Source organism: Cricetulus griseus (assembly GCF_003668045.3).
Source record: "Cricetulus griseus strain 17A/GY chromosome 1 unlocalized genomic scaffold, alternate assembly CriGri-PICRH-1.0 chr1_0, whole genome shotgun sequence".
In the NCBI taxonomy this organism is placed as follows: Eukaryota; Metazoa; Chordata; class Mammalia; order Rodentia; family Cricetidae; genus Cricetulus; species Cricetulus griseus.
The window spans coordinates 6,614,687-6,631,204 of NW_023276806.1; the positions used below are offsets into that span (position 1 = coordinate 6,614,687).

Below are 16,518 nucleotides of genomic sequence, written 5' to 3' on the forward strand. Positions count from 1 at the left end.
GTGACTGAAATGGCACAATCAGCACAGGAAAGAAAGGAATTTAATTAGATTCAAGTTATCCGAAGAGACTGGGCTAGGAATTATAGGCTACAAAAACCATGTGCGGTGAGGTCTCTCTCTTCCAAGAGTTTCTCCATCAATGCCTGAAATCAACAAAAGATAGGCTGTGGTGAATGCTACAAAAGAGAAACTAAGTTCTACAGAAGCTCTGAGAAGGTAAAATAGATTCCAAGAAGAACTCGGGTGGCTTTCCTGGAAGAGCATCGTCTGACGTAACTCAGAAGGTCAGACAGCTTTTAAAATACACAAATGAAAGGAAGTAGTCTAGGCCCCTCAGAAAACAGAGGAGGACCGGGTTAAAGCTTATGGCCCTGTGTGCTAAAGGACATCCTGGGAGACAACAGGAAGGCCTAGCAGGTAAGGGGCACATGCCACCAAGCCTGCTGACTTGAGTTCCATGCCCAGGACCCACATGGCAGAAGGACATAATCTCCTGATTCCCTCAAGTTGTTCTCTGGTCTCTGCACACATATGTATGCACACAAATGCACACCCACACAAATAGATAAGCATAATTTTGAAGTTTTTTTCAAAGAAGAAATTAATTAAAAAAAAAAAGAAAAGGTGGATTCAAATTAGTTAAAAAGGCCACACAATGAGGTAAAGACAGCACCCACGAGAATCCGGGAAGAACAGACCTCATGAACCACATTAAAGCTAGCAAACAAATACGGTGAGATCAAGTCAATGGGATACTTACAAGGTCCTTCATATTAGTCTGGCTAGCTGGATTAATCTCTTCCAAAAACTCCAAGACATAAAATGTATACCTGTCCATAAGATGGACTCCAATTGCAGGATCTGGCTGATGCTGTAAAGTAGGGAAGGCACTTGTCAAACAGGATCACGTAACAAACTGTTTAAAATACCAAATGCCCTGCTTATAAAACCCAAGAACAGCACATATATTCATAAAGCATATGAAGGGACTTGAGACGCGGCAAAGGGAAAGCACTTACCGACAGCGAGTCCTCTCCCACTTGGCTACTAGCCAAGGCCATGATGTTAGGGGAGTAAAACCGCTCATACATGGACGCGCCTTGGCAGGTGTCGATAATAAACAGCAGCTCATTGTAGCTGGGGGAAGGACAAAATGTGACATGAATCCCCACTAACTCCATAATGTAACCCGAGTCCGCTCTTTAGCTAAAAGTTAAGACAAGAGCCCTACTCATGAAACACTCCACAGGGGGCAGTGGTTATGTCCCAAGGCAGCTGTCTTGGTGTGTTTGTCCTCTGTTCTTGGCTACATCATTCAGAACTCACACACATATTCGAGAACCTCTTGACACACAGGTTTTCTTGGAAACGTAACACATACACATATCAGTAACTCTTTATATGAGCATGTCTGTGTACTTATGTGCTACTGATGCTCATGTTCCACACATCTGCATGTGTGACTCAGGCACCACACGCAAACACAGAGTGCAACAGGAAGGGAAAGACGCCCACCACGAAAGGAGTGTGAGGCAAACGCTGCAGACACTGAGCCAGGCCTGGTGTCTGCGCTAACCCTGTCATCCCTGGGACAACACAGTTCCACCCCAGCAGAGGAAAGGCACCCTGGCTGACTGGCTCCATCCGCTGAAAAAGCCCTGGCCATCGCCCTCACAAACAGTCCACCCCAGAGAGCTGTTTGTCAGCTCAGCCATGATGCCAAGGCTCTCACGGTCTCTCAATGCAGGGCCAGCAGTGGGAAATGCAACCCTCACAGGCTCGTGATCCTGCCAACACTGCAGCAGCTCTTCCAGTAACAGACGGCCCCACACACTGCCTTCCTTACAAAGATGGACTGTGCTTCCAGAACTGTGGCCGGGGGAGCCTCTCCCCCCGGAATACGCTTCCAAGAGCTGCATCCTAGCCAAGAAAACCACCACCGCGAGGTGGAGTCACTGTGCGCTACACGTCACATGTCAAAGTGTGGACGAGTTTGGAGCTGTGGCCTAGAAAAGGCCCAGGGTGCTTGGGGTGGGCCATGTGACAGGGATCAGAAGGTCAGCATGCCAACAGAAGCATCGACAAGGAAGTCTGTTCATCAGGTCTCAGAGGAGAACACCAGGAACTGGACTAGAGACGCCCATTTGTACTCTGGCAGAGTCTGGTGCATTATGCCCGTTCTCCGAAACTTTGAGTGAGGCTGAATCAAACATAAGAAACTAATTTAGTGGCCCACAGCTGTAACTTCAGCTACAGGAGGCAGGCACAGGAAGATCAGCCTGGGTTACAGTCAGACTCCCAAACATTACATTGGGCCGGAAGACACTTCAGCTACATGACATGAGATGTGATGTAAAAGTCAATCCAGGGCCAATGGCAGGGCTCCATGGGAAAAGGCTCTGGTGACCAAGACTTACAACCTGAGTTCAGTCCCCACAACCCACATAGAAGGACAGAACCAACTCACACATGCGCACACACGTGCACACACACACACTGGTGCATGCACACATATACACATGTGAACACACAAACACATACACACACACTCATGTGCACAAATGTGCACATATACACAACACTAAATAAATGAAAAATGTTTCAAGTCAACTCATTCATGTTAAATAGTAACTGGGTATTTCATTCACAAAGTTCCATTCAATGAAATAAAAAATATAAATTCCATGGTAGTAGAAGAAATGATTAGGGTAAGTAAAAATCACATAAAATAATTATGCATCTCCCACAGGACAGTTTGATATTAGTGTATTTTGGAAAAGAAAGCCATTCCTTTGGGGCTGGGTGTGTAGCCCAGACTAGAGCACCTGCCCAGTGCGTACAAGCCCTGACTCAACCTCATACTGCAGGAGAAATAACGAGAAATGTTTAAAAAGATGGTGAAGAGTTTCTTGCTAATTACCGTCTTTTCTGCCACATCTGCTCAAAAGCATCCGCAAGTTCTATGTTGGTGATTTCTTCAGAATCTTGGAATTTCAAGAAACCATTTCCCCCATGACCTTGTAGAAAGCCAAAAAGACAGCAATGATGTATTTCCCACACCATACAGAAATACATTCAGTAATAAACACACCCCGATACACACGCATCATTTGTTGCAATGTTTTAATACTACTTTCTTACCTAAACTATGGGCTGGAAAGCAAATTTAATTTGCCCTGTCGACTAAAAAAAAAAGAAAAATGCTATGCTAGACCACATAAGAACAGTAGGTATAACTCTTTAAAAGTTTTTCTATTATTCAATTAAATAAATCCATTGGCCCCCACCAGTATGTCTGAAATTTATCTTACTCATAAAAGCGTTTCACATTTTGGTGAGGAAGAAGCTAAAAGCACTGCCTAGCCCCTGGTGCGCTGTTCATTCAGCGAGAACTCTATGCTATTATTACTAGGAAGTATGGTTCTCAACTAAAAACAGATGTTTTTATCCCTGACCACTGAACACAATCCATTAGAGCTGGCTAGGCGGCGGGACATGAAAGAGCCAGTCTGTCTGGACTCAGACACTCGCTGCGCCACTTACAGACCATGCTATTTTAGGTAAATAACTTAATCTCTGCCTCCTTTTCCCCAGCCATAAAGCGAGAGCATCACTGGCTCGAACAGCTCCTCCTGCAGACTGTTAATGGTACCGTTCTCTGGGCAATGAAAAAAGGAAGGAAAGGTCTATTTTAATTCCAGCCCCGTGATGTATGAGTGGTTGCTGACTAAACCTTTGTGGGTAAAGGTGTATTTCTCCTTCCCATGTGACACCCCTGCAGCAGGGTACACAAGTCAGTGGAAACGCACTTAACACCAAGCCAAGTGCTGTGTGCACTGTAGGACCCGCACAACCACAACCACACACAGTGGGTCTGGATAGCAGCACTGAAATCACCAGGCTGCTGACGGAGGAAATGTGCAGGCAGAGGCAGTGATTAAGACAGAAAGCCTCAAATACATATCAGCTCTTATCATTTTATTATCTTAATTATCAGCTAGTCCACTCTGTCACAGACTTCAGCAACCTTTCCCTACAAAGAACTGGGCAGCAATGTCTGAGCTACGAGCTTGCTCTGCCGCTGTAGTGGAAAGCAGAGTAGAAGATATAAGAAAAGAAGGAGACGGTGGTCTCCTCAAAAGCCATGCTCCCAAAACAGGCAGCAGCCGTTCAGGAGAGTCGGTTCAGACTCTGCACTAAAACTACTGGAATTTCCTTCACAAAGTTATGGCAATAAATCCAGAAAAGAAATGCAAAATATGTAAATTGTGTAGCCTAGTCCACTCACTGAAGCTAGCCCACAAATTATAACACTGGGGGAATATGCTCACCACACAGTTTCATGAACCCCACCGCCACCAAAACAAAGGATGTGAGGCTAAGTCTGAGCGTAAGCAGTAAAACTGGGGACTGTAAACTGTTCAGCAGAGAAGGGACAGGCTTGCAATTTCCAATAAGTACTTGAGTAGGATGACCACCAGGAGACTAAAGCCGGAAGTGGGGTTCAATGGCAGGAGACTAAGGAAAGAACAGAGAAGAGATGCTTGCACAGAGTGAGGCACCAACACAAAGGAAACAATGAGGGACCAGCAGGGCTGCCGATGGCAGACTGACCTGTTTCCACATAGTCAGACATTTGGGCCTGGACCCCCGGTGTAAACATGAGACTAACTTGGTTTCTTATGCACGGAATCTGAAGGTCACTCTGTCCCTCCACAGTGTGCCTGCATTTTGACCCCCACCTGTCACGTGACATCAGATGGGCATGTTGCCACCTGTGAGGCTTACACAGGTTGTCGACAATTTCAGATTGTTAATAAAGATCCCCAACCTATATCCTGCTTACGTATCATGTGTCATGGGAATAAACACCGTGCTGCCTTAACTAAAGTTAAACTGCAGCATTTGTCCACAGCTTTGGTTTCAGTGTGTTTTATATAATCTACCACGGAGGCTTTAAGTTCTCAAGTACCTGTCATATAAATGAGGATATTGCTTCTGTCATCAGAAAGAAGGCGCTTGGAGCGAGGAGTGCTGGGTGGCACCCTCCCGGTTAACACCCGCAAAAAGTTCTCCACGGTTACCTGAAAAAAAAAAAAAGTATCTTCTTCAAAACAAAGAGAAATCTGATGAAATGGAACCTGAAGAAATTCAAAACATACCTCCTATCTATGTATTACTCAGCATAAATTGAAAAGAAAACAGAAAACAAATTATGGTGCAATTTGTTTTAGATTACTAAAGCTAAGCATGTTCCTCCATGTGACTGTGCTCCTGAGAGTAAAGGCTGGCCTGTGTGTGTGTGTGTGTGTGTGTGTGTGTGTGTGCGCGCGCGCGCACGCGCTCGCATCTGCCTATGACCCGGCATAGTGGGGAGGGGGGCACTGAGGCAAGAGAAGCCTAACCTCACAGCCAAACTGGGCTACACAGCAAAACACGATCTAAAGAAAAGCCTCAGGCCTAAAAATGACAGGGAAAAGCCACATTTGAGCAAAATAATTTAATTCCCAATTTAGAATTTTAAATATTACGTGTTAAAAATTGGCCCCAAAGTTTACTGACTTATTTATAGAGGCAATTCTTTTGGAGGACACAAAATACAAACATTTGTGAATAACTAGGCAATCGTGCAGCAAATCTACTCCACCACTCAGTCAATAACAGGTTAGTCATACACGAGGACAGTGCCATGATCACCACCACCCCTGCTAATTATGTCTATTTAATTGTGGATGCCTGGTGTCACTCAGGTTCCCACTGAAACGTCTTCAACTGCAAAACACACGTTGAACAAATCTTCCCAGTTTGGGATGTCTGGCGTTCTTTGAGGGCATGTTTAAAGTTGTGGGGAAAAAATACACAGATTTAAAGTTAACAGCTAAGTCATGTGTTATCCATATTTAATTTAAAAAGCAAAAAAATCCAGTCAGATTTTTCAGTGGATTTTCCCTAGATCATGAGTGAGAAACATGTAGGAACATACGTGCACAAACTGTTTGGCTTACACTCTTTGCCAGAATACAGCAAAATGCTGATGGTTTTAATACAATCTTATTGGCTAAGGAGGTAGAGAATGGTTTTCATTTTCAAATGACTAAATAAGTAAGAAGTCAAACATTCATACACATTGAATCCACAGAACATGTCTGAGCAGCTGTAACTGTGAGTCTCCCTAGATGTAAGACACACAGGCACAACATGAGTCTTTAAAGGGCTCAAGCCTAGGGCAGATGTCACCTGACATCGGACTAGAGAGAATTCTGCACTCAAGCTGGTCTCCTACTCTTGGTGGGCTTGGTGAAAAAGAACGACTATCTAGGATGGTTTCAAATTCCAAACAGTCTTGAACTATTAAAAACTAAGTTTCTAAGAAATAAATATAGTATAATGCCATTCTTAGCTAACATATTACTTTTTTGTTTTTTCTTTTGGGGGTTTTGGGGTTTTTTTTTTGGGGGGGGTCTATGTAGCTCTGTAGACCAGGCTGGACCGGAACTCACAGAGATCCACCTGCCTCTGCCTCCCTGCTGGGACCCAGCCCCCACGGGGTCTCTGTGAGTTGTTTTCCAGCATGGCAACAGGTACCTCCTGTTGTTCTAAGCCCCGCCCACTAACATCCTGTTATGACCTTTCTTGTTATTGAAACATTAGGCCTTACCCCACCCCCTTCTGGCTTTGTTGGCCGTGGGTGGGGGTTGTGGTTTCCTTATTTGCAATAGGGCATGGCAGTGCATTCTGCTATAGGGTGATGTTTTTATCATTTCCTCTTGTAAATAAACGGATGGCATTTGCTTCTACTGAATGACCTGAGTTGTGTCCTTCTTAATCCAAAGATTCTTGCCTGGTTAGGTTTTTCAGTCGCTGGCGCTGGTGACTCCTCCCAAGTGCTGGGATCAAAGGCGTGCTCCACCACCACCCGGCTTCATGGGTAAGTGAAAAGTAGTGGAAGCTCACTGGAGATGGTTTTGTGTCAAACAGGTGTGCCTAACCTTAACCTGCAGCACAACCCTGTCATCTTCAAAGTTGTGTCTGGGAACCATGCAATCGAGTTTAAAAAAAAAAAAAATCACAAAAGAAAAAATTTTCAAAATGCTCCATTAAGTTTGCAATGCTGTGTTGGGTTATGTCCATAGCTATGCTGGGGTGCACAGGGCCCACAGGCCTCAGATTGCACAAAGTCCACCAGTAGGCAAGAGGAGGAGTCTTCATTAATCATGGGGTTTTCCCACAATTCACAACCTAATAAAAGTACTGAACTTGAAATTTTAGATCAAATATGAAAACCAAACGTTTCCTGTTAAAAACGTTGGCACAACCATCCTTGACATCAGGCAGTGTTTTATTCGTGTGTCGCCATTTCCGGATTGTGGACTCCAAAAGCAGATTAAATTCCACCAAAGCTCAGCGACTGCTAAGCCTAGAGTTTAAAGACCATGGCTACCACCCATTTCCGGTTTCTGAGAACGAACCTCATAGCTCCTGTAGTCCACTTCCACATCATCTCCGTACACATTGAGCTCCATGTTCTTGTGGCTGAACACCGTGGCTGGCTTGGGGTTTCGGGCATTGCATGCCATGTCATCAGCAAGCATCAGGACAATGTGGCTGGCAAAAGAATTCCAGAAACCCAAACTTTACATAAGGCCCAAAGTTCAACCAATGTGCTCTGTGCATGACAAACAGCAGTTCTATCCAGCCTCTGCTCATTGAAAAAACTGAATGTTCACGAGGCAGTTAAAACCCTTAACCAACTGTCATTGTGACACAAGAGTGGAGTAAACTTAAAGCAGAAAACAGGAACTGGACCATGAACTTGGGGTTAGCACTTTCCATGTAACAAAGGGAAGCTTAGTGCTACAGCAAACATTTTAACTTCCGGAATATATAAGGTCCTCAAGATTGTAAGAGTCCACACTAATGTATGATCCTCCCAGGAACTTAACTTTCAGCCATGTAAGCATGAAATCTGTCATCCAGGAGCCTGTGCAAGAAGTGTGGCCAGGCACAGAGCCCACTCAAATCGCACCACGCCAGTTCACAGCCCTCCAGATCCCAGCCACCATCCTCTCCCCACAAGACACCTCCTCCTGGAGTCCTGAGAACTCTGACCCTGTCACACTTTAATTAGTCAAGCCTTTCCCACTTAAAAACTTCCAGGTATGATAAAGTGGAAGCTACGGAAAACGTCTACTGGGCTACTCCACCACTCTCATTGCTAACGCTCCGTCTGCACTGGCCTTCCTGTTCTTTCCACACCCCCCAGGCCACTGACCAGTCAGACTTCCAATCACTCTGGTCCTGGATATGGCACTCTCTCTCACGGAGTGTTTTAGTGCCTCCAGGACACTGTGCATCAGGAATCTGTGTCGCAGCCTGTCACCATGTGACAGGCTTGCGTCCATGAGAACACAAGCCATCCATCAGAGGACAGACTTGTACTGTTAGACCCCCGAAAACTCAAGTATCCGGGGTCCCAGGCCACGTTTGCGGTCACCCCAATCAGCAGGCAGATTCGAGAGCTTGCTGCAAACTGCACGAGGCTTTATTGTAATTTAACGAGCTAACCCCATGTTAGCTCGGGTCTTTCACCCACCCACCATGGCGGATGGCTAGAAAGACGGTTTGAAGCCGCTGCGCATAGATCTTTACAGGGCAGCGGGCAGCGTAAGGGGCGTGTCTAGGGGTACGCACAGGCTCACGATTGGTGTGCCTCCAGGCTTGGAGGGCTTGCCCTGTGTTGATTGGTCAACTGGTTGTTATGGCCCATAGGCCCTCCCAGGGTGGTTGCTATGCTCTCTACGTCCTTGCTGTGCGCTTGTCCGTAAAGCACACCCAGAGCCATAAAGCATAGAGCCTGATTGGCTCCTTGTCACGAGGCAGGCATCTGACTTTCTAGTGTCTGGGACAAGGTCATAGAAGCACGTGTTCGGCTGTTATGGCTGCCAAAAGGGAAGCTGGTTCCTTCAGTACCTGTCCTGGTTGTCACCACATTCAGGCCTGGAATACACAGCCAGTACTTACTCATTTAAATGAGTCAAATGTTTTCATTTTTGAAAAGCTGAAGAGGACATTGGTCCCAGCATTGAGACTGGGGACCATGAGTCAGGAGAATTCTCTATTCTACATACACTTGAGCTCCCCAGCACAGGAGAAACCAGCATGGTGGTAAATATAATTAGTTTAGCAAGAGATGGCCGAAGAAAATGTGCTGCCACGGATGCCCAGATACATTAAAGTTCAAAACTGAAACATGTGATTTCTCTTGAAAACTGGCTGAATTCCTACCCTGGAAACAGTCTGATCCTACACACACACAAACACAGACCTTCGGCCATCACTCCTCTAAAGTGAAAAACATTTGCTCTTTATAACTTAGGAAGGTCATTAGTTTAAATTAACTTATTAATAAATCATACGATTTGTTAAACAAGACAGAACTGACATATACATGTATAAAAGTGAGTCTTCCTTTAGGCCATGGTTTGTTAAGAGTTAATGTCTATGAAATGAAATGATTAGCATATAATAGCAGTACATGGAATCCATGATTTTCTCAGAGATGACTTTGAGCTTCAGTGTAAAATTAAATATAATCAATATATCATAAAATAATTTCACTAGTAATGATGGGGATAAACGAGTAACAAGTTGAAAACAATGGATTACAAAGTCTTAGAAGCATAGCTCCACATTCTAATTTACATAGCTCCACATTCTAATTTACATAGCTCCACAGTCTAATTTACATAGCTCCACAGTCTAATTTACTGACTCTTAGAGCTTAGAGAGCATTCAAAACTCTTTCTGATGAAATAAAAATCCTGTTGTTGGGCGGTGGTGGCGCATGCCTTTAATCCCGGCACTTGGGAGGCAGAGACAGGCGGATCTCTGTGAGTTCGAGACCAACCTGCTCTACAAGAACTAATTCTAGGACAGCCTCCATAGCCACAGAGAAACCCTGTCTCAAAAAACCAAAATAAATAAATAAATAAATAAATAAATAAAAATCCTTCCTTAGTCCAGGTGCTTAATCTTTTGTATAATAACACTTAACCACACACACACACAGAGACTATCTTAACAACAACCACACACACAAATACACACACATACATACACACATGCAGACCATATAATAACACTTAACCACACACACAGACTATATAACAACACTTCACACACACACACAGAGACAGAGAGAGACAGAGAGAGACAGAGAGAGACAGACAGACAGAGAGGAGAGAGAGAGACAGACAGAGAGAGACTATCTTACAATACTTAACCACACACACAGACTATATAACAACACTACACACACACACACACACACACACACACACACACACACACACACAGAGAGAGAGAGAGAGAGAGAGAGAGAGAGAGAGAGAGAGAGACTATCTTACAACACTTAACCACACACACACTTACAATCCCTGTAAACTGACAGGTAAAGATGGACCCTGAATTAAGCTCTCAGGAAAAGCGCACACTAACAATGCTGTGAAAACATCTCCAGAGGATGAGGACACTACTTTCTAAAACAAAGTGGCTGCTGATCTGCACAACAGAGGTATTTCAGGTCTGGCTCCACATTCCATTTTTTCTTTATTTTGACAACTACTCTACAAACATAATTTGATGGTACAGCAATGTCTCTCCACACAAAAATACTGGGCAATACGTAATGGATAACTCTCAGTGTCTGTCGTTTAGGACAGTCAAGGTGTGCATTTAGGCAAGTTTTACCCATCAGCATCCCTACTTGACAGCTGTAACCTCACAGTTGACTTGCTGACTCCTTACAGTGTCTTTCTCTCCGTGGGGCCAGATAAGCATCACAGCAGGGATTTAAACCTGCATTTACTGGATCAATAAGATCAACCAATACAGGTCCAAGACACACAGGGATGTTTACAGTAAAGACCAACTTCTGAGCCAGGTGTTGGTGGCGCATGCCTTTAATCCCAGCAGAGGCAGGCGGATCTCTGCGAGTTCGAGCCCAGCCTGGTCTCCAGAGCAAGTGCCAGGATAGGCTCCAAAGCTACACAGAGAAACCCTGTCTCGAAAAAACAAACAAACAAACAAACAAACAAAAGAACAACTTGTGTAAGCAGCAAGAGCTCTGTGTCTGAGGAAACCGCATGCAAAGCTCATCACACATAAGCATTTACAGGACAATGCACCTCACAGTTTGGGAGCCGCTGCCACTACCATGTGATGACTCAACCCTCACACCTGACTCTGAGCATGCCCCAGCAAGCCCTCCTTCTCAAAACAACAAACATGTATGTAACTGGGCAAAATGTAAAGAGAGTGAGCTCTCAAGTTGCAGGGCACGTCAGCTATGTAAGGCTATCTGCAGAAACAGCTGTTTTGTTTTTAAACCATGTTCTCTAGTCAGTAAAATGAGGGTTATGGGGGCCTTCTTAACATCTGCTTACATGGCAGCAGGTGTGTTTACTTCTTTATGTGGCTAACACTCCACCTGCAAGACTTTGGTTTGCTCAGATGGAAAGGAAAACACAAGGCACACTTCTGAGACTACCTGGCCGTATTTGGTCTTAGCTAAACTGGATCCCGGGTTGGAGCTATGAAGACTTTTTAATGATCATGATCAATATAAAACTGAATTCTATTTAAAAAAAAAAAAAAAGAGAGAGATCCAACTTGACAAATATGTGTGGTGGGATGACAATCTAGGATAAATGCGTTCCCCACTCTTCACTGGCAAACAGGGGACCAAGACATCCTGCTAGGGGAGGTGGCTACTCCTTAACCCAAGTGTTGCTCAACCCAAATAGAACCAGTAATCAAAGGGTATAAATGACATTTTATTAATTTTTTATTTAAATAAAAACAATTTTACATACCAATCCCAGTTCCCTCTCCCTCCTGTCTTCCCACTCTCCCCACCATCTCCCCATCCCAACCCCCATTCACTCCTCAGAGAGTATTAGGTCTCTCATGGGAGATCATCAAAGTCTGTCACATCATTTGGGGCAGGACCTAGGTCCCCCCCTGTATCTAAGCTGAGAAGGTCTCCCTCCATAGAGAATGGGCTCCACAAACCCAGTTCATGCACTAGAGACAAACACTGGTTCCACTACCAGAGGCCCGATAGACTGTCCAAGTCCCCCTACTGACACCCACATTCAGGGGCTCTGGTTCAGTCTTATGCAGGTTCCCCAGCTGTCAGAATGGAGTCCGTGAGCTCCCACTTGCTCAGGTCAGCTGTTTCTGTGGGTTTCCCCAACATGGTCTTGACTCCTTTGCTCATCACTCCTCCCTCTCTACAACTGGATTCCAGGAGTTCAGCTCAGTGCTTAGCTGTGGGTCTCTGCTTCTGCTTCCATCAGCTGCTGAATGAAGGCTCTATGATAGCATTTAAGGTAGTCATCAATCTCATTATACAGGAAGGACATTTAAGGCAGCCTCTCCTCTATTGCTTAGATTCTTACTCGGGTATTCTTGTGGATTCCTGGAGATTTCCCTAGTGCCAGGTTTCTTGATAAGCCCATAACGGCTCCCTCTACAAGGTATCTCTTTCCTCGCTCTCCCTCTCTGTTCTTCCCCCAACTCGACCTTCCTGATCCCTCATTCTCCTCCCCCCCCTCCAACCTCTCTTCCCCTCCCCCCATGCTCCCATAGCTGGATGCTGACATGTAGAAGATTACAGTTTCACATCTATCACCATGCACAAAACTTAATTCCAAATGGATCAAAGACCTCAACATAAATCCAGCCACACTGAACCTCTTAGAAGAGAAAGTGGGAAGTACCAGTGAATGAATTGGTACAGGAGACTGCTTCCTGAGCATAACACCAGCAGCATAGACACTGACATTAACAAATTAATAAATGGGACCTCCTGAAACTGAGAAGCTTCCGTGAGGCAAAGAACACAGTCAACAAGACAAAACAGCAGCCCACAGATTGGGAAAAGATATTCACCAACCCCACATCTGACAGAGGACTGATTTCCAAAATATACAAAGAACCCAAGAAACCAGTCACCAAAACACTAAATAATCCAATTGTAAAATGGGGTTCAGAACTAAACAGATTTTCAACAGAACAATCTCAAATGCCAGAAAGACACTTAAAGTATTCAACATCCTTGGTCATCAGGGAAATGCAAATCAAAACCACTCTGAACAGGTCACAGTGGCTAAAATCAAGAACACCAATGACAGTCTATGCTGGAGAGGATGTGGAGAAAGAGGAACACTTCTCCACTGCTGGTGGGAGTGCCAACTTGTGCAGCCACTATGGAAATCAGTATGGCAGTTTCTCAAGAAAATGGGATTGAGTCTACCTCAAGATCCAGTAATTCCACTCCTAGACATATACCCAAAAGAAGCACATTCATACAACAAGGACATCTGTTCAACTATGTTCATAGAAGTATTATTTGTAATGAAGGAACCAGCTTCCCTTTTGGCAGCCATAACAGCCGAACATGTGCCTGCCATAAACCTGCCTTGGTCACTTAGAGGTCAGATGCCTACCTCATGACAAGGAAACAATCAGAAGTTAGTCACTAGAAAGTCAGATGCCTATCTCGTGACAAGGAACCAATCGGAAGTTAGCTGGTGACACTATGCTTTATGACCCTGGGTGTACTTTACGGACAAGGGCACAGCAAGGACGTAGAGAGCATAGCAACCACCCTGGGAGGGCCTATGGGTCATAACAACCAGTTGACCAATCAACACAGGGCAAGCCCTCCAAGCCTGGAAGCACACCAATCGTGAGCCTGTGCGTACCCCTAGACACTCCCCTTACGCTGCCCTATAAGATCTTTTGGGAGCCCCTAGGAGCCGTCTTTTGCTAGCCGTCCGCCATGGCGGGTGGGTGAAAGACCCGAGCTAACATGGGGTTAGCTTGTTAAATTACAATAAAGCCTCGTGCAGTTTGCAGCAAGCTCTCGAATCTGCCTGGTGATTGGGGTGACTGCGAACGTGGCCTGGGACCCCGGATACTTGAGTTTTCAGGGGGTCTCACAGTAATAGCCAGAACCTGTAAGCAACCTAGATGCCCCTCAACCAAAGAATGGATACAGAAAATGTGATAAATTTACACAATGGAGTACTTCTCAGTGGAAAAAAAACAATAATATCTTTAAATTCGAAGGCAAATGGATGGAACTAGAAGAAACCATTCTGAGCGAGGGAACCCAATCACAAAAAGACAAACATGGTTTGTACTCACTCGTATATGGATATTAGACATAGAGTAAAGGATTACCAGCCTACAATCCACACTGCCAGAGAAGCTAGGAAACAAGGAGGACCCTAAGAGAGACATACATGGTCCCCTGTGTCCCCCCCAACACACACACCAGAAGGGGAAAAGGACAAGATTTCCTTATAAATGGCATTTTAAATAGATGAATCTCTCAAAGTCCTGGGATATGGGTGTGAAATTTCAAAAGGCACAAAATTTTATGTTTTCATTGAATTAAACAAATAATTGGTAGTGTTCAAAATGTTCCAAATGTTTTCCTTAAAACTGGTTTATATTCTATTGGCATGGTACAATGAAATAATGCTTCCTGGGAGACCATCTGTGCAACTGGAAAAGCAGCTGCAATGAGCGCCCAAGCTCCTCAGAGCCCTCTTATCTGGCCCACTGGCTTTCCGCCTCTGGGGTGCCGCCTCTTCCCCACAGGCCAATCCCTCAGGCAATCTTCAGCTCAATGCAGTGATTGCTACACCATTAGAAATCAGCATATCATAGGAAGCCTGAACTCAAGGTATCCTTTGTGCTTCTTCTTCTCTTCCTCTTCCGTACCTTAAAGAATCTTCAAACTTGCAACGCTTGGCACCAGTGTAACGCGCATAGTACTCATCACAGCACACCTGCTGACAACAGAGGGCACTCTGAACACCTGCATCCCTAGACGCTATAACTCCAGTTGCTTTGCATTTACAGCATTAAATGGTAAAATACAAACCAGGAGACATCTCAGCACTTGGGAGGCAGCAGCAAGAGGCTCAACAGTTCAACATATGCTCAGCTACACATCAAGTCAGTGACCCTGAGAACTACACATCAAGTCAGTGACCTGTGAACTAGATATCAAGTCAGTGACCCTGTGACCTACACATCAAGTCAGTGACCCTGTGAACTACACGTCAAGTCAGTGACCCTGTGACCTACACATCAAGTCAGTGACCCTGTGACCTACACATCAAGTCAGTGACCCTGTGAACTACACGTCAAGTCAGTGACCCTGTGAACTACACGTCAAGTCAGTGACCCTGTGAACTACACGTCAAGTCAGTGACCCTGTGAACTACACGTCAAGTCAGTGACCCTGTGAACTACACGTCAAGTCAGTGACCCTGAGAACTACACATCAAGTCAGTGACCCTGAGAACTACACATCAAGTCAGTGACCTGTGAACTAGATATCAAGTCAGTGACCCTGTGACCTACACATCAAGTCAGTGACCCTGTGAACTACACGTCAAGTCAGTGACCCTGTGACCTACACATCAAGTCAGTGACCCTGTGACCTACACATCAAGTCAGTGACCCTGTGAACTACACGTCAAGTCAGTGACCCTGTGAACTACACGTCAAGTCAGTGACCCTGTGAACTACACGTCAAGTCAGTGACCCTGAGAACTACACGTCAAGTCAGTGACCCTGTGAACTACACATCAAGTCAGTGACCTGTGAACTTCATGTCAAGTCAGTGACCCTGTGAACTACACGTCAAGTCAGTGACCCTGTGAACTACACGTCAAGTCAGTGACCCTGTGAACTACACGTCAAGTCAGTGACCCTGTGAACTACACGTCAAGTCAGTGACCCTGTGAACTACACGTCAAGTCAGTGACCCTGAGAACTACACATCAAGTCAGTGACCCTGTGAACTACACATCAAGTCAGTGACCTGTGAACTTCATGTCAAGTCAGTGACCCTGTGAACTACACGTCAAGTCAGTGACCCTGTGACCTACACATCAAGTCAGTGACCCTGTGACCTACACGTCAAGTCAGTGACCCTGTGAACTTCATGTCAAGTCAGTGACCCTGTGAACTTCATGTCAAGTCAGTGACCTGTGACCTACAAGAGACCCTTAAAAACAGAAAATTTACGAGGGGAGGAAGAGAAACAGAAAGAAAGGGAGGGAGGGAAGGAAAGACAGGAATTCAGAAAGCAAACGTGCTATCATGTGGAGACAGTGGTTACAGGCTCATATCTAATCAGGTCAGAGTGCAGTTTAGTAATAACACAAGAGCAAGCATTTATGAAGCCTGTGGCCTCTGTATCTCCAGCACTGCACTAACACAACAGCTCAGCATTTCCCTGAAGCCTGCACTGCCATCTCCACCCAAGGCCATGAAGATTAAGTCTCATGCCCTAGGCCACGAAGCTAGAAAACAATGGGTTAGTATAAACACATGATTTAACCACTTTGCAATACCTTGAAATTCTGTTAGCTGAATTTAGAACGATTTAGTGACTCATCTTGTATTGATAACTTCATTGATTCAGATGAC

At 45.0% G+C, this 16,518-nt stretch overlaps 1 protein-coding gene across 2 annotated transcripts in view; it reads right to left on the reverse strand.

Annotated features, from left to right (window-relative positions):
* Nucleotides 1–16,518, reverse strand: part of Pigk (phosphatidylinositol glycan anchor biosynthesis class K) — a 92,509-nt gene that overhangs the window by 57,581 nt on the left and 18,410 nt on the right. For both annotated transcript variants that reach the window (XM_027395178.2, XM_027395177.2), the window contains exons 4-8: nucleotides 7,470–7,605; nucleotides 4,973–5,084; nucleotides 2,921–3,017; nucleotides 1,020–1,137; nucleotides 761–871 (exon numbers count right to left, since the gene is read on the reverse strand). In XM_027395178.2, the coding sequence (XP_027250979.1) occupies nucleotides 761–871; nucleotides 1,020–1,137; nucleotides 2,921–3,017; nucleotides 4,973–5,084; nucleotides 7,470–7,605 (574 nt within the window). The remainder of the gene's footprint in view (nucleotides 1–760; nucleotides 872–1,019; nucleotides 1,138–2,920; nucleotides 3,018–4,972; nucleotides 5,085–7,469; nucleotides 7,606–16,518) is intronic.